At 33.6% G+C, this 25,498-nt stretch overlaps 2 protein-coding genes and 1 long non-coding RNA gene across 3 annotated transcripts in view; all 3 read right to left on the reverse strand.

Annotated features, from left to right (window-relative positions):
- LOC134712590 (uncharacterized) overlaps positions 1-3,151 on the reverse strand; it is a 49,192-nt gene extending 46,041 nt beyond the window's left edge. The window contains exon 1 of the mRNA XM_063574305.1: positions 3,085-3,151. Coding sequence (XP_063430375.1) covers positions 3,085-3,143 — 59 coding nt within the window. The 5' untranslated portion in view covers positions 3,144-3,151. The remainder of the gene's footprint in view (positions 1-3,084) is intronic.
- Positions 3,152-4,325: 1,174 nt separating this feature from the next.
- On the reverse strand, positions 4,326-16,507 carry LOC134711075 (uncharacterized). Its single transcript, XM_063571502.1, has 3 exons — positions 16,164-16,507; positions 5,006-5,091; positions 4,326-4,564 (listed from the first exon to the last, which is right to left on the reverse strand). The coding sequence occupies exons 1-3, from the start codon at positions 16,394-16,396 to the stop codon at positions 4,326-4,328; spliced, it is 558 nt and encodes a 185-aa protein (XP_063427572.1). The 5' UTR covers positions 16,397-16,507.
- LOC134712591 (uncharacterized) lies at positions 5,831-15,612 on the reverse strand. Its single transcript, XR_010106301.1, has 5 exons — positions 15,216-15,612; positions 14,723-14,790; positions 14,066-14,341; positions 6,311-6,378; positions 5,831-5,929 (listed from the first exon to the last, which is right to left on the reverse strand). It is a non-coding gene; the product is annotated as an uncharacterized LOC134712591 (long non-coding RNA).
- Positions 16,508-25,498: the final 8,991 nt, after the last annotated feature.

The following is a 25,498-nucleotide window of genomic DNA, read 5'->3' on the forward strand; positions in this document are numbered from 1 at the left end:
CGAATGCGATCCTTCACTGGGGTTCTGAAAACAATCCAAGAGAAACTTGAAATATAGATGTTTATAAATTGGAAACAAATCAGTAAGTGCTTCATATATAAAAAGTAATACAAGTACAATACAAAGGCTATAAACTAAAATCATGGGTTAATGGATATTATCAATGATCCATATAAACATACATATTTGTGATGTATAAAGCAAAATCTATATAGTAATACACATCATTATCATTAATTTGTGAAACTCAAACAATCAACATTAAGACGTAGTGAATACTACTGAAAAAAAAGCGATAAAGTGAAATTCAGAAACAAATGCAACATACTTATGCGTACCTAATAAAATATAAGTTTTCAGCTTTACTGGGTGGTATTTAAAATACTAAACATTCCTCATTATAAAAATTTACTAAAAACAAAAACTATCTACAACAAACAAACAAAAGACACACCTTGCAAAGATAACCTATGAACATGAAGGGTCAATCATAAAGATTCTGGATTTAAATACATGTATAATAAATAAGGGAGGGACTAGCTCCTTTATTAAAATTCGGATAAGAGTGGACCTACATTTTATAATTTGTAAAGTATTTAAAATTCTATTCATAAGATAAGTACTTATTTGACAATTGATACATTTCTAATTAAGGGGAGATAATCATACTTTTATGCATGGGTGTCTTGTAAGGTATAAATTCTGCTAAAAGGGTGATAAGTTATTGTGTACTGTGAATAACATAGATATGAGTATGATTCTTTAACTAAAAATGCATTACACACTATATACACTAGATTAATTATTTACAACTGATGATTTAAACAAAAATAAGGGGAGATAATCATTTTCAACATGGGATGAAATTACTATTATTCTTTAATCTGTCATTGGGGAAACTATTCAGGATAAAACATTGAAGGAATAAAATAGTATATTCATTTTCTTATATCAGCTGATAACAGTACAGTTTCTATTGCTTCAGTTCAGAGTAAAACAATGGCTACCTGTAGGCCAACATTATTACACAAATATTTAGACTAAAACTGATTCTATACGCATAGAATATTAAGACAACCTTGCTATAGATAATATTATAGAAATTCTGCCAATCGGCTTTAGGCAACCAAGTCTTACCATGATTCTAAACATCTTTTCCTAAGTAAAAACTTGCTTTCATTTACAAAGCGCCTTTTCTATTTTTATCATAACAGAAATGAGTTATCGGACTTGATTTAATCTAGCTATTTATAGATAGGCTTTGAACTCTTAATTTTCATTAAAATGAACATGTATTCGCAATAAAAAGAAGGATAATTAATTGATCTATATACACATATCTAGCGCACATTATTTACAATTATTGCTAACTCTTTTTCTATGTCTCAAGACTTCTTTTAAATAGATATAAAAAGAATTTCATAATGCAATAAAATAAATGTAATTTCACTAACCTGAAAACAATCCAAGAGAAACTTGAAATATAGATGTTTATAAATTGGAAACAAATCAGTAAGTGATTTGTTCCCAAGAAATAGTATTTCAATTTCCTCTAGGATTATTTTCTGTTTAACCAATCGGATTTCTAGGTTTTTAGAAAAATAGGGGGGATTTGTCATTTCTTAAAAATAAGGGCGGTCCTAAAATAGCGTGCCCTGATCAAAAGTGCTAATTGAAATTACCTACATTTCAGGCAGATAACAATAGCAGCTTAATTAAATCTCTGTCTACAAGTTTGTATCTGCCAAAGCTAAATAGGTTTGAGTCAAAGTGTTAATCTCATGACAAAGACTATTTGCTAAAATTCTAGAAAAGTATTAAAAATAAGCCGTAAGGAATCTACAATCCCGATTCAAAGTAAATACAATAAAAACTTAGTTCCGTCTTAAACGCTTCAAAATGTTAACTTAAAACCTATTATATAAGATATAAATAAATCTTTATCTTGGGCCGTAAATTGAAAAGTTTTCTATGTAAATGAAGAAATAAATAATAATTTATTTTAATTATGAACTTTCGGAACTATCTTTCTTTCTAATAAATGAATGTATATTAGTATTTGGGGTTGGTGCCTGAGAATTAAATTTGAACGAAAAATACACCATGTCACATGCATACTTAGGACAGACTGATGAATTTATTATTGTTGGAATCTGCAATACCTAATTGCCTATTATAAATGAAATTTAGCATAAAAGTTACATGTACCTTTAGTTATTTCATCCACTTTATCATATATCCATTTCTCTAACCCTGGTATGTCTGTTAGGTTGACTGTGTTGTTCAGAACATTTAGATTAAACTGCACTTTGGGTCTGTACACAGGTAAAGGGTACAGTTAAAAAAAACACAAAAAAACACTACATATTTTAAATCTGAAACATTTTTTTCTTTTATTATACGAATAACTCAAGTTAATATGCCTGTTCCCCTTTCCTCACCATTTAAAAACAAAACTAAAAATTACAGGCTATTATTTGAACTTGGAATTATTTTTAATTGGGGAATTTGCATAATTTGTTGTGCTTGAAATTTTTAATAAATTCCATGTTTATTCTGTACTTTAATGTTCTGTGCTTTGCACAACACTTTCTATTACAAAGAAGATAGTTCATTTTCAATAGAATGTACTGTGCTGCACACAACACTATCTAACCAAAATACATTGTATGGAAAGTGTTATGAACCAATCAAAACATTATAATACCAAATAAACATGGAATTTATTAAAAATTTCAAAGACAAGAAATTATTCAAATTCCATAATTAAAAATAAATCCAAGTTCAAATAATAGCCTGTTAAATATAAACATTAAAATAGAAACAACTAGTAGCATTTGCATGTTGTACCATTGTCACAGGTTACTGCATAAGAAAGCTAGACTTGCAAGAATACATTATCTTTCTTTACTAATATTTTTTTTATTATTCTGTACAAAAAAAATTCGAAAATTATGAAATTGAAAAGGGACTTGTCTGAAAGGAACAAAACATATTTCGTAATAGGGATAACCCAGTCTATCTTTTCCTTTGGTAGAAAAGGGGGGGGGGATTACTTTGACAATAACTAATGTTTATACTTACTTATCAATGAATGACAAACTAGCTTTTAATATGTGAGGGAATGGAATGTCTTTTGACATGTGTAAAACAACCTCAGACATTCTCAGCTGTTCAACTGATATCTTAAATCCTAAACTGGCCCTGTAAATAAATATATATACATTCTCAACTGAATCTGATATATGTATATACCAGATTCAGTTGAGAATTATAGCAGCAAAATATACTACAAACAAGAAAAAACTGATTTAGTTATGTCATTGGATGTTGTCTTTTTTTTCATTTTAATTCTTTTAGATGCAATTTCAAACATTTTTTGTCAAAGACACATTTATTAAACTATTAATATCTCCTAAAAGAAGTTGTATCGCAATCCAGACATTTTAAACAAGAACATTAATGTACAGTTTTTCCAAAAAAATGTCATCTAAGGGCATGCCAGTTTTGATCAATTATTAGTTGATTTTGTCTTGCTGGTGAATTTGGCTGCTGGTGAATTTAGCTTTTAAATTTTCTCTCTTTTCAATATAGTTTTCAAGCTAAAAGTAAAAAAATAGTTGAATAAAGCATCGTCGTTGCTGCGATCCAGCCATTTTAAAGTACAACCGTCTAACATATTCAATATTGTTTTGCTTCATACCAGCTCTTTGTTTGGTTTATTACCATTATTTTGTAATTTTACTGGAACTTGTCATAAGAAATACGAAATCTTGGTTAATTCATTTTAAACGATTTATACTTATTTGATGAAAGTAACATTTGAATTTCTACTTGGTATAATTGTAAGTTGCTCTCGATCTACTGTAGTCACTTTTCAATTTCAAGGTAAAGACTTTAATGCAAAATAGTGTCAAAATTCGTCGTTTATAGCCGATAACTTATACGAGGTGTTGTCTATCAGTTTGGTAGAAATTATGACCCCCTCCCCCCCCCCCCCCCCCCAGTCAGATATTTTCTATCTGTAAGATAGAATTTATTAGATGTACTTGTATTCATCCCTATGTTCCATCTATAGACGGATTAAGCCTGATAATTTTAAAACAGGATTCACTATAATTATTGCTGACACGGAGTCATGTTTCAATGGCCCAGTAGTCTTGAGAGGGAAAGAATTTGTAAACGTGAATTGGCAACAGACTACGGATGCCAAATAATAACAAATTTACAGCTAACACTTGCCCTATTAAGGACACAGTGAGCAAACAAATGGATACACTATAAAAAGTGCAATATTCAACACGAGAATTTAAATAAACTTTTTCTTACATTCTTATTCTAGCGACAAAAACCATCTTGAACTGGTCAAATAGATTCTGTGTATCTACCTCACAGCCAATTTGATATGATGACAGTTTGCCAAGTCCTTCAGGTGTCTTATTGATATTACTCCATGTAGCTGGGTTTCGGACTCCTGTCACTTCGTTCACGTATTCGAAGGTTCTGGCATATTTAATGGAGGGAGTGTGATCACCAAAAGTAAAGACTTCTAAATTAAGTTTACCTGTAAAATATGATTCTTTAACCACAAAAACAAAACATTGTTCAATACATCAAATAAAGTTGACCTTCTGCAAATAGGATCTGAAATACAGACTTGACATTTTCCACTGGTCCATGAAATGAGGCCGAGGTGAACTCTAACTGACGGATATGTAGGCCTGGGAAGGAACCCATATATATACCAAGTACATCTATCATCTTAATAAGTTAGTATTTAATTCACCTCTCGAAATAATTGTTTTTCTAACAATAACTTAACCATGAAAATGAGATCAAGAACAATCAACATATGATAGACATTAAGTCAGTAACCGAAGGTCTTAGGTAGCTTTTAACAAATAATTTAGCTTTTTACATTTAGTTCAAATACATTTAAAGTTTACGCCGTCAACGTCACCGCCGCCGCCGGATTGTAATCCCTATCTGAAATAATTGGTGTTACCTAAATAAAAAGGTTTACTCGCATATAATATGCGGTCAAGTTTTCTCTTTACTTCGTCTTTAATAGCATCAGCATTAAACACCCACCTACAAGTATAATATATATCAACTAGTTAACAAATGCATTTCACATGGAACTCTTGAATAAAAATGATTTATATATGAGTGCACACCAGATGCGGATCTAGAAATTTACATAAGTGGGCCCACTGGCTGCCTAGGAGGGAGGCCGCTCCCGTCACGCTTCAGTGATTTTCTATAAAGTCAACCATTTTTTTTCTCAAAAAAGGGGGAGGGCCTGCCCCACATTAAATGTGGGCCTTACTGTACTTCTGTTTTAATTTCCTGTACACATGTCATGATGGGAATAGTTCACACACCAGTAAACTAGTTTTGTATGTATGTGTGTGTCCCGGACAAGAAGCCGGAAATTCAGTTGTTGTAATTTGTTGCTGTCTTGCATATTTGTTTTTCATTGATTTTTATGCATATTAATTTATTGAATACTTAGGCCATTAGTTTTCTCGTTTAAATTGTTTAACAAATAAAACAAATGCAATTTTATAGCTGACTTTGTGGTGTTGGGATTGCTCATTGTTGAGGGTTGTACGGTGACCTATAGCTGTTAATTTCTGTTTCATTTGGCATTTTGATGAGAATTGTCTCATTGACAATCATACCACATCTTCTTTTTTACATGACATAGAATTGAATGTAGAATTTCTCTGGAAACTTTTGTGCAAGTTCTTGTGTAACTTTATGACGACGGCAGTTGCAAAATATGCATGTTTTAATTCTATAAGGATTTACTATTAAAAACAAATCTTTATGAAACCGGGTGGAAATGGGCATCATAAAGACTCGGTTGTAGTATTATGGATTCTTTATTAAAGGTCTTAGTAAACGGTTGTCTCGTATAAAGACCCTACAAAACATAATTATAAAATACTATAAATACAGGTGCAAAGATAGATAACTCTGACATGTTTATGAACAAGTACATTGCACTGTATAACATCCTTAATAAAATAATATTCCCTTTCACAGCTATAATTCTATCTCAAAGACTCAACATAAACTTGCGTCTTACATGTATTAGTTTATGCATCTCATAAACTTAATTGCAATAAATATTCTGTTACCATGTAAATAATATATACTACATGAATTCCATAAATAGTAATAAACTAAGCAAAACGGTAAAACATTAAAATATCTACATGCAGCAACTCAGCAACGCAAAGTAAGCAAAATAAGCAAATAACTAACCAAATGATAAAACAACATAATACAACTCTTTGCTTACCTCAAGTGCTAGTTTGAAGGTCACAAGACTTCATATGTGTATTGGCTACATGTACATCAAATATTAACCTGAAGATAAATATAAATTTATAACTACTGTGTTCCATGTCTATAATATGAACACATACCAAAAATAAGAAAATCTGTTCCCTTAGATACTAAAACATAATAAAGGTTTAAAATGAATATTTAACTATTTAATTTACTTCTAATTTATACACAAGAAAACTCTTTCTTTCTATTTAATATAATTGCACTCCCATGCTCTATTATAACCTATTATTTAGTAATTATTTAATATTTTAATCATTTATCAATCTTTAATGATTTAAAGCATGTTATGGTTAATTAATTGTATTTATCATTCATAAAGGTCATATTCATACTACAGATTCATTTCTCCATTCAATCCAATCAATCTAACCAAATCTTGCATACTCTGTTAAAAACTATAGAACTATTAAATTAATGTGAGAAAAGTATATACAACTGACCTGTAAAGTAGTAATATGAATTCCCAAAAGATTCAGCAATAACTATACAATAATTCATATAAGACCATTTGCACACTCCAAAATTGTGAAATCTATCTTCTCACTATGACAGTTGAAATAAGAGTGTCCAGAACAATAGAATTTTCCCTCCAAAAAGAACATGTGACCAAAATCACTATCCATAAGAAATATAGCCTTAATTAAGATTCTAAATATAGAAATCAAGGTAACATAGACAAACAGGTACACTGGTCAGTTTAACAGTAATCAGACTAGACAAATTAAATACCATTCAATTTGTAACTAATAATATCAATAGTATGACAATCATTTTATTCCAATATATCTAATCAATATATACAAATTTACATTTACAAAAATATGCTAAATTCCACTCTACCACATACTCCTCCCAGCCGGAAAATGACGTCTCGGCATTTCCTGCTACGTAGAAGCATTGGTAGATGACTTCAAAATGTCCAGAATGGTTCGACCTGCCTCTGTCTGTAAATCTTGGAGTAAAGATGTCTGGTCTGAAATAGCTTTCAGACACTGGATCTTCTTTTCCCAATCAGACATGGTGGTGATTGCAGACTTTGCCATATCAAATTCACCAGTGGTAAACCGGAGTGGTGGTCTCCGCTCTCTGGCTGAACGACGTACAGGAACCAGTTCATCTTCATCATCTGTATCTGTTTGAGAAGTATCCTGTTCAAGTGTATCTTCTTGAACAATCTCATCTTGCGAAGCGCTTCTTTCATCTTCAGAAATCAGGTCCTCATCAACACTAATTGTGTCTTCTGAAGATTGGGCGTCCCCTCCTGTCTCTGTATTCTGTAATCCATCAGCTTGAACTAGGGGTAAATTTTCAATGATGGTTGAATCACTGTCTCCTTGTTCCTCTCTGATGACATATCCCCAGTTTGATTCCTCATCAGATGTTGTATCCTCCGAGAAGTCATTACTGGTGATCGGTTCCTTCTGTTTTTTTCTCCTCTTGGCAGGTGTTGGTCTTTTTCGGGTTAACCTAGGAGCAGGTGTTGGTGTGTCACTAATTACTCCTATAGGAAGAAGCAAGTTCCTGTGAAGAGTTCTAATTCTTCCTTCACCATTTTCCTTTTTCACCGAAAATACTGGTATGTCGCTATTGGGTTGACTGATGACATCATAGGGGTCATGCTCCCATCTGTCAGCCAATTTGTGTTTTCCTTCCTTGAAGGCGACTATCTTCACCAGCACTCTGTCTCCTGGTTTAATTGTACCACCTCTAACTTTTGTGTTATAAGCCTTCCCTTGTTTGGTCCTTGCCTTATCCGCTGCTGCAGTGGCTAGCTCGTGTGCCTGAGTAATCCTATGTCGCAACTCTTTGATGTATTTTGAGCTTGGTTCTTTCTCATTCTCTCTTAAGCCAAATACCACATCAATTGGCAATCTTGGATTTCTACCAAACATAAGTAAATAAGGTGTCTGTCCAGTGCTGTCATGACGCGTACAGTTATAGGCGTGAACAAGTGGAGCGACATAATCTTTCCACGCAGCTTTCTTGTGTGGTTCCAAGGATCCTAACATTTCCAGTAGTGTTCTGTTAAACCGTTCACACATTCCATTGCCCATTGCATGGTAGCTGGTAGTTCTTGATTTCTTCATGCCAGTGATGTTACACAGTTCTTTAATAACTTTACTCTCAAAGTTGGGTCCTTGATCTGAATGTATTCTCTCTGGTATCCCGTAGTGGAGAATAAAGTGATTATAGAATGCTTCAGCTGTGGTCTTTGCTAACTGGTTTCTTGTTGGAATGGCCATAGCAAATCTAGTAAAATGATCTGTTATCACTAACAAGTGTTGATGCCCTCCTCTAGATGGTTCCAGCGTCAAAAAATCCATGCAGACTAGTTCTAGTGGCGAACTAGTTGTGATGTTCACTAAATGTGCTCGCTGAGTGGTTGGAGTCTTCCTTCTGATGCATCTACCACACTCTGAAATCCAAGTTACTATATCACTGTACATTCCTGGCCAGTAGAAACGGTCTTTAATCAAAGATATGGTCCTATCTTTACCAGGATGACCCATGTCGTTGTGGATAGCTTGAATTACAGTTGGTACATGTGCTATGGGCAATACTAACTGATGTCTTTCTTCTTCATCTATAGATGTTGCTCGATGTAATACTCCATCTATTAACTTCAGGTGGTTATACTGCTTGAGTAAAGGGTTTGGCCCAACCTCTTTACGTGATGGTTTCTTCTTTTCTCTGATGTATTCAATTATACGGTGTACGTCAGGATCTGAATGTTGAACCTTTTCCCAGTCAATAAGGTTGCCGGTACCTGTTCCTCTTGGGTCGTAGTCATCCAATACTAACTCTGGGTTGAGTGTCAGGTTTTCAATATGGGACCTCGAAACCATGGAATTACAGATGGCTTGAACTGCTTCAATGCTAATAGGAAGACGGCTAAGAGCATCTGCATCTGCATTGTTTCGTCCTGGTCTATACTGTATGTCAAAGTTGAATGCTGCAAGTGCTGCCAACCAACGATGTCCTGTTGCATCCAATTTTGCGGTGGTCAAAACATACGTTACTGGATTGTTGTCAGTGAGGACTGTGAACTGTTGGCCATACAGATAGTATTTGAACTTGTCGCAGATGGCCCACTTGAGTGCAAGGAATTCCCTCTTATGTGGCGGATAATTCTTCTCTGCCTTGTTCAAACCACGACTGGCATAGCTAATAACACGTTTCATGCCTCCCTGCTCCTGGTACAGAACTGCTCCAAGTGCTTCCCCAGACGCATCAGTGTGTATCTCGTACGGAAGCGAACTATCAGCAAAACCAAGTACAGGTGCAGAAACAAGATGGTCCTTTAAAGTCTGAAATGCCTTATCCTGATCCTCATTCCATATCCAGTCCTTCTTACTCTTGACTTTTCTCTTGTTCTTCTTATGTGGTGTAGGAATAAGATTTGTCAATGGCCTACTGATCTTACTGAAGTCCTTTATAAATCTCCTGTAGTATCCTACAAAACCTAAAAATCTATGTACATCCTCCGGTGTTGTTGGTTTAGGCCAGTTGACTACTCTGTCCGTCTTGTCCTGATCAATCTCTACTCCATTCTCTGATACTACATGACCAATATACTTTACCTTCCTTTTAAAAAAATCACACTTGGTTGGACTCAGCTTCAGGTTGGCCTCTCTGATGCGTTGAAAAACCAGCTGTAAATTCTCCAAGTGCTCTTCGAATGTCTTTCCAAAAATTATAATGTCATCAATAAAAATACAACAGATCTTTAAGTTGTAATCAGCTAAGCAATCCTCCATTAGTCTTTGATATGTTGCTGGAGAGTTCGTCAATCCAAATGGCATCCGGTTAAACTCATAAAAACCTAATGGTCCTACAGAAAAAGCAGTTCGTTCCTTGTGTTCTTCCAGGATTTCTACTTGGTGATAACCGGACTTCATGTCGACAACTGAGAAAAACGTGCTTCCTTGGCAGCAATCCAACAACTCTTCAATGCGTGGAAGAGCATAACTGTCTCGTTTTGTCTGATTGTTTAATTTCCTGTAATCAACACACATTCTCAAGGCTCCTGATTTCTTCTTAACGAGGACGACATTTGATGAAAAAGGTGATCGGGAAGGTCTAATAATCCCTATGTCCATCAGTTGATGTAAATGTGACCTGACCTCGTCATACATGGATGCTGGTATTCTCCTATATGCCTGTTTGAAAGGTCTCTCTTCATATAAATCTATACGGTGTTTCACTCTATCGGTGTGACCTACATCATGATCTCCTTTACTAAAGATGTCAGAATATCCGACAATCAACTGTCTACCTACCTGTAACTGTGTAGTGTTAAGGTCACTTTCGGTGATATCAACTTGCTCTAATAAACTTTTTCCATCATCTTTTTCTGGTTTGGGTTGTTCCTCAATCGTTACTGGTTGAATCTCACATATAATCGACTTCGGTGGTATGGTGAAAGTCCGTGTGGTTGTATTCGACATTCTAACGGTTATCGCTCCATTCTGCTTGTACTCATACTGATGTAATGCTGGCTCAATGTCGATATCTTTGCATTCCTTCGATAACTCGCTTGACTGTAAGATAGATGGTGTTGTACAGTATGGAATTTCTCTATCAACATATCCCGTTACTTCCTTCATGGTATTTGGTTGTATAGTAATTCCCTGTTGACATCTTACAACAGCTAATCGGTTGTTATTACTCGACAATTCCCTTTCCCTCATTGATATGCAGCGAAATGTCAGGTACCATGGAGTTGTCAATGCTGCATTCTGTAAATATCTAGCTCCGTGTTGTTCTTGAAGTTCCAATATAAGGTGATCTAAGATATTGGTTCCTATTAATGCTGGTACATGTTGACTGTAACGGCTATCTGGTACTACAAGCAATACATGCTTACTACTGATGTTGCTATTTCCTGGTGTTTTAATATCCACTTCTATAAATCCAGCGTATGGTAATTGCGTTCCTCCTGCTGTCTCAATTTCCAAAATAGAGTCTAATTTCTTTAAAGGTGCTGATTCCGAAAGATATTCCTGATAAAATGATTCCGCTATAGTTGATACTGTAGAACCTGTATCCAATAATGCTGGTAACCTGTGTCCATTTAAAAATATTTCAGCTTCAGTTGGTTTTCCAAAGATGCCTAAAGGTGTAATACTCTTTACAATGTTGTTTCTAACCATGGGACCATAACTCCTCTTGCTCAAACCTAATACCGGCCCCTCTGTACAGGTTTCCTGGCGTTTAAATTCCTCGAATGGTCCATTCTTGTTCTGCAACCTATCTTTATATGACCTTCCTGTCCACAACGATGACAAACTATAGGGTAGTCGTTCCTTTGTTGTTGTTGTTGAGGATCTTGCTGTACCGGATCATGTGTTCCTCGATTTTGCCAATTGTTGTTCTGTCCTTGCCAATTGTTGTTCTGTCCTTGCCAATTGCTGTTCTGTCCTGAGGTTTGGTTCCAGCCTCTGCGGCCTCCCCTACCAGAACCTCTATACCCACCATTACCTCTGTATGGTGCATGTTCCTGTTGGCGTTGATCTCGTAATTCTGTAAATTGATGAGTCAGTTGTTGTACCATACCTTTTAATTCTTCAACATCCTTTGATTCAGGTGAAGTAGTAGCTGCCTTAGAAGTGTTAGGCTTGATGGGTTTTTTAGGCTGATGATCTTTCTCTATTTGTCTAAGAGCAACTCTGAGATGGTTGAAATCTTGTATTGAGTCATACTTATGGCCACTAACATCCTTTAACTCCTGTCTCAGTCCAGTCCATAACATGGCATGAAGCATGGTGTTCATCTCGTGATACTGAATAATACCCTTTTCTATTCCTTTTCCTAAAATATCTTGAAGACGATTGCTCCAGGTTGTTACATCTTCATCTTCCTTCTGGCGGGCACTGTAAAATTCTGACAGAAGTTGTTCTTTGTTGTCTACACTTCCATAAACGCTGTCTAAAATTTCCAATAAGTCGTTGATAGGTTTATCCAAGCCTTGGTACATTATCATACGTGCAGCTGATCCAGATAAAGAACGACGGATGGCAAACTCTTTCTGTGTTTTGGTATATGTGGGATCCTTTAATGCTATCTTCACATCATATCTCCATATGTCATATGCAATCTCGCCCTTGTTATCTCCACCAGAAAAGTTCCTAACCTTGGGTGCATATGATGACATGGTAACTGTTGGCTTAGGGGCAACTTTCAATACTGCTCCTGTTTCTGTTTTCAATGCAGCAATAGGTGGTTGAGACAAAAGTACATTTTCTACTGACTTGTATTCTTTCTGGTGCTCAATATAATCCTTAATCCATTTATCCAAGTCCTCTGCAGTATCTCCCTTGGGGTTGAGACCCATAGCTTGGAAAGTGCTATACATAGTATCATACTGTTCTTTTATCTTCTCTGGCTCTGCCATGATGAGTAGTATAAAAATATCCGAACAAAAATAATACGGACGAATCAAATCAAAATGTACAACGGATGAAATCAAAATCTGAAATAAAATATATATACACAAATACAAGTACCTCAATCTGTATATCAATGTAGACTAAAGACTAAGAAATACTATCAACTGAATGACCTAGGGCAATCAAAGATACCTAATCTCTAAACCCTAAACCGAAAACTCAATCTAGAATCAAAGATCACCAAAATAAAAAAAAAAAATACTGACAGACAGTAACACCAGCTGAAAATAAATAATGCTAATAAGGTATGTGGGGTGTGCTTGGTATGTTATCAAGAGCAAAATGTTAGTTCAGGGTAGGATGCATGCATTATGATATGACTCGCTCAACTTTCAATCAGTCAAAGTGGTTTAATTTTATTTTATATATATAAAGTTCAAGTTTAGACTACAAGATTATTTATGTAAGTTTAAACTAAGTTTTATTTATGTTTAAATACCTTCAAAATATTTATAATATACCCTGTATAAATTGTATCGTGTTCACAAACGATTACACACTAACACTGACAAAGTACAATGTAACTGATAAATAAACTAAACTACAGTACAAAATTCACATACAAACAATGAGTACGGTTATACATATGACATACAACAATACTAACTACACAATATATACTGACAACACACAACAGTAATGTAAATAATAAAAAAAATTTAAATGTGTGTGTGTGAATGTGAATGTGTATGTATGTACGAAGCTATACGTAAATATTCACAGAAAAATTATTTTCAGAAACTAAGTCCTTTTATGAAAATAATTCACATGAATACGAACAAATAATTGCAAGTCTCAATCTAGTATACCCTATCAAACCAAGAAATTTCAATGTGTACCAAGTTTTCAATACCCTACAAACAGCTGTGTAATGTAAACAAAGCTACTTCCGGTTCAGTGACCTTGACTTAAGTGTGGGTGTGTCCGCTAAGGGGGGTCGGATCAAGTATCGATGAATGTCAACAAAGTCCACAAAGATCTACAAAGTGACTTTAAATTTTTTAAATGTCTCCAAGTCTCATTAACAATTACCCAAGTGTGGTGTATAATCGATGCGTAATGTTTAAAACAATAAGCAACACTTGCTGTAATTCACTAGTCACAAAATCAACCACAAATTCTGCACAAAAAATTCAACCTGTTTACGTTCAATTAACAAAGTTATTGTCACTCAATATTCCATACAAATGACAGTAAACATACATAAAACACAAATAACATATAATACAAATGTAATAGAGTAAATGTCAAACCTTTTGAAGACACAAAAAGGTTGTAAACTATCAATAAATCTGCAAAGTTCATATATTCCGCCGTCTTGTTCGATTTCCGGAAGTTGGTAAATTCGGTAAATCCTAGAAACGGTATGCTGATCCCGGGAATGTCTTTTTATGTCGTTGTCACTAAGAGCTCTAAATCACGTTGGGCGCCATTGAAACCGGGTGGAAATGGGCATCATAAAGACTCGGTTGTAGTATTATGGATTCTTTATTAAAGGTCTTAGTAAACGGTTGTCTCGTATAAAGACCCTACAAAACATAATTATAAAATACTATAAATACAGGTGCAAAGATAGATAACTCTGACATGTTTATGAACAAGTACATTGCACTGTATAACATCCTTAATAAAATAATATTCCCTTTCACAGCTATAATTCTATCTCAAAGACTCAACATAAACTTGCGTCTTACATGTATTAGTTTATGCATCTCATAAACTTAATTGCAATAAATATTCTGTTACCATGTAAATAATATATACTACATGAATTCCATAAATAGTAATAAACTAAGCAAAACGGTAAAACATTAAAATATCTACATGCAGCAACTCAGCAACGCAAAGTAAGCAAAATAAGCAAATAACTAACCAAATGATAAAACAACATAATACAACTCTTTGCTTACCTCAAGTGCTAGTTTGAAGGTCACAAGACTTCATATGTGTATTGGCTACATGTACATCAAATATTAACCTGAAGATAAATATAAATTTATAACTACTGTGTTCCATGTCTATAATATGAACACATACCAAAAATAAGAAAATCTGTTCCCTTAGATACTAAAACATAATAAAGGTTTAAAATGAATATTTAACTATTTAATTTACTTCTAATTTATACACAAGAAAACTCTTTCTTTCTATTTAATATAATTGCACTCCCATGCTCTATTATAACCTATTATTTAGTAATTATTTAATATTTTAATCATTTATCAATCTTTAATGATTTAAAGCATGTTATGGTTAATTAATTGTATTTATCATTCATAAAGGTCATATTCATACTACAGATTCATTTCTCCATTCAATCCAATCAATCTAACCAAATCTTGCATACTCTGTTAAAAACTATAGAACTATTAAATTAATGTGAGAAAAGTATATACAACTGACCTGTAAAGTAGTAATATGAATTCCCAAAAGATTCAGCAATAACTATACAATAATTCATATAAGACCATTTGCACACTCCAAAATTGTGAAATCTATCTTCTCACTATGACAGTTGAAATAAGAGTGTCCAGAACAATAGAATTTTCCCTCCAAAAAGAACATGTGACCAAAATCACTATCCATAAGAAATATAGCCTTAATTAAGATTCTAAATATAGAAATCAAGGTAACATAGACAAACAGGTACACTGGTCAGTTTAACAGTAATCAGACTAGACAAATTAAATACCATTCAATTTGTAACTAATAATATCAATAGTATGACAATCATTTTATTCCAATATATCTAATCAATATATACAAATTTACATTTACAAAAATATGCTAAATTCCACTCTACCACATTTATCTTATTCCGAATGCATTATTTGTATGTTGAGAGGGGCAATCGTGGATAGGTTGCCAATTGAACTTCAACCGTATTGATTTCCTTTATCTTATATCAATTTGTAAATTTAAAGTTTATTCGTCCCAGATTAAACTAGTCAGTTCTCTTGTATGTAAGTTTGATGTCAATAATAGGTGATAAAGTATAACAGTAATCATTCTTATCACACACATCTTTAGATAAACCGTCGGTCCTTATGCAAACTAGGTGTTTTATTCCTGATTCAAATAATTCTTTGTTTTTGTAACATAATATAATAAAAATGTACTTTTCTTGTTTCAATTTCTAAATAATGGTATACAAATGGGGTTTACAGGTTATATAATAATACGTCAAAAAGTAAAGATTAAAAGACCTGAACCCCCTCGACCCACAGTATATCCCATAATTGCTTATATACATATTATATATTAAACAGCTCTGAAATCTTGGATTCATCCCTCCACTGAGTTACAGAAGTTTTGAATCCGCCCCTTTTCAATATTTTGAATATCTCTTACCATCTATTTATAATAAAGTTGAGCCATTCTGCTGTTTCACGCTGTCCCAATGCTTGTTTTCTGTGATTTCTTATCTCCTCTCGATATATTCTGTTTTGCACAATATTCTTGATCTTCCATAATACAGACAACCCAATTATCAACAAAAATACCCACGAAAATGAAAACTGGTAATTTTCAATGGCCCAAGATGCAGAAACGACGAAAGAACCCAGTGATCCATACATATACATATGTGTTACAAGATAGAATGGTCCAAATAGAGATAGTAAAGATATAAATTATGTTCTGATACATAAAATCATTTGAATTATTTATCTCTGGTGCAGGTTAAATCCTTTATATAATGCCATAAGGAAATACTATGTGAATTTATACTCAATTGTTTAATGTCATATAATACTTGAATATTACATACTTGAATGGCTAAGTGTTTCTATAACTTGAACAATTATAAGTGGTTTTTATAGTGAAATAAAATGCGTTATCTTATCAAAATCTTCAAAAATGGACTGTTTTTAACTAATGATTGTCTCCTCGTACTCTATTTCGCCCATATTTTACCGTATGCAGTGACCTTATCTACAAGACCTCTCGTGAGAACTTCGGCACAGCAAAAACGCGATGTAAAACAGTGATTGTTAACAAATGTGCACTTTGAATTTATTGATGGCAAGCCGTTTTACTATTTATTATAACTTCAAGACATCTTATAAACTTTGTAAGATATCTCATAAAGCTTATAAGATATCTAATATAGTTCATAAGATATCTTATATAGTTTATAAGATATCTTAATTAGTTTTATGAGATATATTTTATAGTTTATGAGATGTCTTATATTACGGAAGCCTGGAGCTGCCTTGTGTAATTGTTTATAACTAAACCATATTTGATAATTATTGCGATAATGTTTTGTATATTGCAAGATGACGCCTTATTTATCGCAATAATTCGCTGTATCTAACAACAAGGCACTTTATTTAGCGCAATGATTTGTTAAATTTAACACTAAGAAGACTTAATTATCGCAATATTTGCTATATATATACCACAAGTCGCCTTATTTATGGCAATATTTCGTTATATCTAACAACAAGACGTCTTTGTTATTGCGATGATTTTATTCTGTAAAACAGTACCACTTAATTAACGCGATTTACGATTTTTTTCGCTTTAAATTTCGGAAGTTAAAGCTAAGTCATCATAATTATGGCGATAGCACATTTCAATTTACATATGTAGCGTGAGCAGCCATTAAACGGCCATTTTCGTTATGATCAACACCCAATCAACCAGACCATTTTCTCCCGTATGAATTCTTTTGACTAGAGAAGGCTACATTCAAAGGAAGCTACCCCTCATTCTGAACAATGCTTTTGGTAAGTAAATAGTTCATGGTATTAACATAATAGCTACTGTCTGTTCTTTTTATACCACCCACTTGAAACGTGGGGGTCATGATATAGTAATCACTTAATAAAACTTTCACAAATTCTTTATAATATAATGCCTCTGTGCACCTTTTATTTCATATATATATTGATTGAAATTTATATTTTTTGGGGTTTGCCATAACAAAACATGGACTTTGCCATCCCTTATCAACGGGTATTCATTTCTTATTCGCAACTGCAAGATCAACCTAAACCACTGAACAAAACGGACGGACAGACGACAATTATATACCATAATAGGTCCGTCAAAATTTTGACAGGCGTATAAAAAACAGTTCAACTACTTTTACAAGGCGAAAAGGAAAATAGAATCGTGAAGCTAGTAAACAATTCTTATTTTAATCTGAACATGCAAATTGAATATTATGTTATGTTTTTTACATTAGACATATTCACAGAACAACACCATCTATTCTGAGAGTCCGAGAAACTATAATAGTGGACAGTTTTCCTACTAATTCCACGTGTTTCCGAGTCATAGTAAACTCGAAGTAGCCTACAATGCATTGTAGTTTATTGAGTCGATTGGTCAGTATTTTAAGGCCATATCAGCCTTCTGTTTTTGGAAGTTATTACATTTTACTATGCAAAATATTCTCACGTCAGAAAATCTAGAGTTCCCGACCTGTTTATAACAGGCATATATGGTTAACCATATCAAATCATATACAATTTTACATGTGTCATCAAAAAATATTTTTTAGTAGTGCTTTCTGATCCAAAGGGAAATAGATTAAATAAATTGTTTGGTTCCGATTCAGCCTGAAAGGAAGAAAGGACAATAATCAACTTTAGTTTATACACCTTGCATGCATATCAAAATGAGCAAAAATACAGTTTCTTTACATTTGAACTACTAAGAGCATGAATTATTTGAAATAGATTTGTATTGCTCATGACTTTCCGTGGTTTAATTTAAAATGTTTTTAATTATTACTTTTATGTCAAAAAACCTACCACAGAGGAAGTTAGAAATAAGCAAAAATAAAAAGGGGCGGATGTTAGTCTGGTCAAGAAGGTAACTGTGATTAAGAAACGGTGGAAAGTACAATCCAAATTTTCCACACAAACCTTTCTTTAATCAACATTAACATCGTGATAGATTTTCAATATGATCTGTTCGGTAGAACAAAATTAACCTTAAGTCATTTGCATATTTCAACATTCATTTACATACTCCAACATTAACCTCAAAATAAGACCTATAAAATTGGCATTGAAGAAAAAACAGTTTTTAGAAAGCTCGTACGAGTTCGCTAGCAACCCTTTGCGGGTTTTTAATTTGATAGGTGACTTTTTGTTAAATATTTGTTTGTTTTGAGATTGTGACACAAGTATGACTGCTATACCAATATTGTGACTATTTGATCTATTATGTCTGTTTTGTTCATACATGTACATCGTTTTATATATAATGGAATTTGATACGACTGTCATACAAGTGAGAGGTTTAACGCTATAAAACCAGGTTCAATCCTACATTTTCTTCATTTGAAAACTGGAATATGACAGTCGTCCATCCGTTTGATGAGTTTTGTCATTTGATAAGGGACTTTCCGTCTTGAATTTTCATCGGAGTTCAGTAGTTTAGTTCCATTTGATAGGATAACGTCATTAATTTTCATGGCATCAATTGACAGATGTTATGATAATGTACACACAAGCGCATACGATGCATGGCAGATTTTAAATTTATGATTTGAGTTTTCTCTCAGTTTCATAAGAATGAAGATAACAATATTTATTTTAAGCTTCACGGCATCAATTGGTGATTTGAAGATCGCAAATACCCATTTACTGGCTCTGCCAACGCGTTGCCAGTAAAGTTAATTTGCGACCATCCAATCGCGAATTGCTGCCGTCGCAGCTTAAAATATATTACAGTTATCTACTGATAAATATCTTTGCATACATTCATTTTGATCTAATCTTTAAAGCTATCCGAACATCTTCCCCAAGTTTACTATACATCGGATAAGACCATTTCAGTGTAACAAATGCAATAAAATAGCAGTCTAAAGTTCTAAGTTGTACACCTTTATGTTTCAGATGGTACTTGCTCTTCTCCTGTTCTGCAAGGCCAGTGCTATTCCATATCCAGACATAGATGCATCATTAGACGAACTAGTTGTATACTATACAAGTTTTTCGTTTACAACAAAAGAAGTACTCGGGTTTTTACTAAACATACATCATATAATGCTGAGCGAAAGATCATTTTATAGAATTAAAAAACGTTTGAGATTGCAAAAAAGAGGAGTTAAAAGTGCTATTGCTGATATTGTTACAAAAATTTTACAGTTAAGAAATGCAGGATATACCAATATAGGTTATCGATCTTTATGGAATGTACTTCGCTGCCTAGGCGTAAGAGCTTCACAACACACGGTTAGGATAGTTTTGAAAGCTATTGACGGAGACGGCGTTTTAAGGATACAAAGACATAGGCTTACAAGAAGACGATACACAAGTAACGGACCGAGCTTTTGCATCCACGTCGATGGATATGATAAGTTAAAGCCGTTTGGAATATCTGTCCATGGTGGAATCGACGGTTTTTCAAGAAAGATACTTTGGCTGAAGGCTACAAGTTCAAATAAAAATCCCCGTATAGTTGCAGGACATTTTCTTGAGTATTTGAAGACAAGCAAGAGGGTTCCAAGGGTAGTACGCATGGATGCAGGAACTGAAAATGTTATAGTTGAACGTATTCAAATAGCTTTGATATCATTTCATAATGATAGCATGGCAGGACATAGAAGTGTTTCAATAGGAAGATCAACGTCCAACCAAAATATCGAAATGCTATGGAGTTTTCTGATGCGAAATTTCACAACATTTTGGAGGAATTTGTTTAAAGATATGGTAGATGAAGGCATACTCAACAATGACGACCCTGTGCATCTTGAATGCATACGGTTTTGTTTCCTACCACTTATTCAGAGACATTTAGACATGTTTCTACAATCATGGAATTTACACAGAATAAGATCTCAAAGAAATGTTGAATGTCCACATGGTATACCTGACGTTATGTACTACCAACCTTTTATTTACGATAAATATGACTGCTCTTATGAATTGCCGTGCGACATAGTTGTATTGAATTACTTAACTGATATATACACGGATGCTGTTCTACCTAGAGGCACTAAAGAAGAATTTAGACAATTAATAAATACTCTCACGTTTTTAGATATCGAAGAATTCGATGTCATTGAAACTCCAACACAGGCCAAAGAACTGTTCAACTTATTATCAGGCGTAATATCACAACATTTGTTAAATCGATAGACATTTACAGATTTAACGTTTATTCATCATGATAATTATCTTTTATTTCACCATGTTGTCGAATATATGGACCCGAATATATATTCGCATAAGATATTTGATCTGTTGATGCAAAGAACAACATTGAAGTGCATAATGTGTACATACTAATTTTCTTGTTTTTCGTTGATTATGCTTCTTTTTTGTCAGAATCGATGTAAATATTGAATGAAAATGTTCTGTTGTATTAAGTATTATATAAATAGCAAAGAATAAATGCCTACTGTTTCTTTTAACAAGTCTTTCCTATGCCTGAGTCATCATTAAATTGATAACAGTTCGTCACATTTAAATATACCATATTGGTCTATTCCTTCATGATGTAGCTGAGTATCATTCAGTCATTTTTCATATCTGTTACAATAACCAAACACTTTTCCCTAAAAATGACCATCGAGTTTAACGTGTCATACATTAACAAAATATTAAGTACAATCAAATCTTATTTGCTGTCAACTCAACCAATCCGTTTCATTCGTAATGAACTGGACAGAGTGTAGCTAAATTAAAGAGAAACACCATGTATGATACAGTATGTCTGTCACTCACGTCACTGAGTATAAAAGGGGGCATGGTTTCACATAAACCACGATATTTGGAAGGTATATAACGTCACAGTACCCAAATTGCACCTACTTGTATTCAACAAAAAAACTGGGGTAATCTTACTTGTTTTCTTTGAGTCTAAACCCTTGGTATTTTTCAGGGTATTCATATGATTTGATACAATACACGTCATTTAACATTGCTGAACATATACAAAACCAGTAAAAATAAACAGATTTGTTATTAACCGACCCTCATTGTCAATCAAAGATGTAAGTTATGATATAAGACAGACTTAATTGTATATATGTTTTATCCTTTTATTTCCTGATCGATGGGATCAATGCGTTCAACGTAACATAGTCACCAAACTTTGACTTATTAAGTGAGATACAAATATCTGTAGAGCTGCTTTTCATTCGTCTTTAGAAGCTAATGTAAACAGGTAAATGCACGAACAAGTCGAGAAGAAGAGAAACACGTTTGTTTCTCATTACAATGCCGATTGGTTACTGCAGTATTGAAAAACACATCTTTCGAACGTAACAAAAATTAAGAAACCTTTATAGCATCAATTTAAGATATTTAATGTTCATTTGTGATTTGAGCGGGTTTTTGTTTTTCTAAAGTACGATTTATCTCTCGTTAATTCAACGTCTTTGAATCTATGTTGTTTTATGTCTGTTGGTAGATCAGTGCAAGACCAATTATTCAAATGTTTCCTTAACATTGGAATGGTGAATATTCGTGTCAATTCTTTAATATTACTGCACAATAAAACATACTTTGGTTGTATGAAGTCTAACAAATCGTTAGATTTTGCCATTATCCACTTTCGATTCCAAGGTATCTAGGGCCTGTTATTGTAGTTACACAGTACATAAAAGCTGGTATTGAAATAACCTGGCAAATGAAATGCCTAGAGTCATATTACCTAATGTTGCTTTATTGTTACATAGATTTGTCTGTTTAAGCCGTTTTAACTATTTATGTTTTTTTCAACCTGCATATTACGTCTTCAAGCAGCCATCTATAGACTTATTAAAGAAAACACATGTCAAGTTTTACTAGGGAAACAAGTGTGGACACAGTTCAGATTGTTTGAATGTTTACCTATATTTCTAAGAAAAAGAGTTCTCTCCTTTATTCAGCATTAAACTGTGCTATGTTCAACTGTAGCAAAGCGACACTCTACCTTTGGCCTTTGTTAGTCTTGTATGATTTTTAATTTTAGTTTCTTGTGTATGATTTGGAGTTAAGTATGACGTCCATTATCACTGTACTAGTATACATATTTTTTAAGGGGCCAGCTGAAGGACGCATTAAGGTGTTGGAGTTTCTCTCTACATTGAAGACCAATTTATGGCCTTCAGCTGGTGTCTGCTCTATGGTCGGGTTGTTAACGCTTTGACACATTCCCCATTCCTTTCTCAATTTTACCTGTACCAAACACTAAAATGTATTAGTGTGTTTTTGTGTTTTACCAAATGATTCTTATAAAATACCTGAAATTAAATGCCAGTTAAAAGAAAAAGAGGAGGAGAGTAACACATTAGGTGCTTTTCAGAATGATTTGGTTTAAATTTACGAGATTGTATCTGATAGTATCTGAGAACCTACATGCATGAACTATTTTTGGGAGAAATTGTATTTGCTTATACAGGAAATGAATGAATTATGACCGGAGCGGGCCCCCACTTAGGCATTCAATTGGCCCCCATTCATGAAAATTTCTGGATCTGCCACTGAGTTTGTCAAATTTTGTTTAAAAAAAAATACATTTGCATAATAATGGACTAAGCTGAAAGCAACGCACTTTACTAATACATTTACAGAAAGAACTCATGATCAATACAGTGATATACTAAGTACTGGATATACACGACATTCATGTACATTAGTTCTTCCTATTTAAACCACAACTATGATTTAGGTAGCACTCCACAGTTCGGTGTGTAGATTCGTATTTTGGTCACTTTTTCAAATATAAGAGGTAGTGTTCAATAAAATTCTTTTTTGGATAGCTGATGATTAAGATGCTTAAAATAGCCTTCATAGTGAGCATCAAGAGTATTTAATGTATGAAATATGGCTGTTGTCTGTATGACAGTCTGTCTTTGCATATCCAAACCAGGCAATGGTTTGTCAATTATTGTTATCTTTTTTACAACTTTTTGTTGCACGAACTTTGTGATTAATTTTGCTACAAAAATGGGGTGAGAGACACCCATTTTTAGCTCACCTGGCATAGCCATGTCAATTATGTGAGCTAATGCCATCACTTGGCGTCCGTCATTGTCCGTCGTCCGTCGTCTGTCGTCTGTCGTCGTCGTCTGTCGTCGTAAACTATTTCAAGAATCTACTCCTCTGAAACTACTAGGTCAAATACTTCCAAACTTTAAATGAATGTTCCTTATGGTATCTAGTTTATAAATTGTATCCGAAGTTTTGATCTATCAACAAACATGGTCGCCATTGCTAAAAATAGAACAAAGGGGTCAAATGCAGCTTTAGGGCTTATATCTCAAAAACGAAAGCATTTAGAGCAAATCTGACACAGGTAAAAATATTCATTAGGTCAAGATCTATCAGCCCTGAAATTTTCAGATGAATCAAACAACCCATTGTTGGGTTGCTGCCACTTAATTGGTAATTTTAAAGATATTTTGCAGTTTTTGGTCATTGTCTTGAATATTATTATAGATAAAGATAAACTGTAAACAGCAAAAATTATCAGCAAAGTAAGATCTACAATATGACCAAAAATGTCAATTGACCCCTCAAGGGGTTATTGTCCTTAAATGACAATTTTTCACAATTTGTTCATCATATTTGCTAACTTTAAAAAGATCTTCTCCGGCCTCTTTAACTACTCAACCAAATTCAACCAAACTTCAACTGAATGATCAGTAAAGTGTATAAAATAAAGTTTGTGTTTTATTTTCTATTTTGTCAAAAGACATGGCCGTCATGGCTAAAAATAGAAAACAGGTTAAAATGCAGTGTTTGGCTTATATCTCAAAACTTCCAGCATTTAGAGCAAATAAGACAACAGGTTCAAGTATTTATTAGGTCAAGGTCTACCTATCCTGAAATTTTCCGCCGAATCGGGTAACTGGTTTTGCAGGTATAATGCCCCTGAATTGATGATTTTAAAGAAATTTTGCAGTTTTTGGTTATTATCTTGAATATTATTATAGATAAACTGTTAATAGCAAAAATGTTAAGCAAAGTACGTAAGATCTACAAATAAGTCAATATGAACAAAAGGAGTTATTGCCCTTTAAAGACTTTTTTCATCAATAGATATAGGAAGATGTGGTGTGAGTGCCAATGAGACAACTCTCCATCCAAATAACAATTTAAAAATTAAACCATTATAGGTTAAAGTACGGCCTTCAACACGGAGCCTTGGCTCACACCGAACAACAAGCTATAAAGGGCCCCAAAATTACTAATGTAAAACCATTCAAACGGGAAAACCAACGGTCTAATCTATATAAACAAAACGAGAAACGAGAAACACGTATATATTACATAAACAAACGACAACTACTGTACATCAGATTCCTGACTTAGGACAGGTGCAAACATTTGCAGCGGGAATAAACGTTTTAATGGGCCCAAACCTTCTCCCTTTTTCTGAAACAATAGCATAACATCACAACATAGAAAAACATACGATAAAATATCAATTGGCAGACTTAACTCAATCAAAAAAGTTGACTTACTTTAAAAAATCTTCTCCTTTGAAACTGCTGTATCAATTTCAGCCAAACGTAGGCTAAATGAGTTTCAGAGTAACTAGTATAAATTTTATATTTTATTTCCTTGTATGTCAAGAAACATAGCTCCTATGGCTAAAATAGAAATAGGAGAAAATGATTTTTTTTTTGCTTTTGAAGAAAATAGGACGATTCAAAGAACATTTAAATAAATTGAAAAGCCAAAATAATCATTGATGAGAGATTTAAACAAAAAAAAATAGGTGAGCGATTC

This window comes from Mytilus trossulus, chromosome 3 (assembly GCF_036588685.1).
Source record: "Mytilus trossulus isolate FHL-02 chromosome 3, PNRI_Mtr1.1.1.hap1, whole genome shotgun sequence".
NCBI lineage: Eukaryota > Metazoa > Mollusca > Bivalvia > Mytilida > Mytilidae > Mytilus > Mytilus trossulus.

Bases quoted from the DNA above. Each gene is read 5' to 3' on its own strand.
- LOC134711075 (XM_063571502.1), bottom strand. From the start codon at position 16,396: ATGTATATGTATGGATCACTGGGTTCTTTCGTCGTTTCTGCATCTTGG. The intron at 5,092-16,163 runs GTAAGAGATATT...TTATACTTGTAG, and splicing joins AACTTTATTATAAATAGATG to GTGGGTGTTTAATGCTGATG. The intron at 4,565-5,005 runs GTAACACCAATT...CATATTTTACAG, and splicing joins GAGTAAACCTTTTTATTTAG to GTAAACTTAATTTAGAAGTC.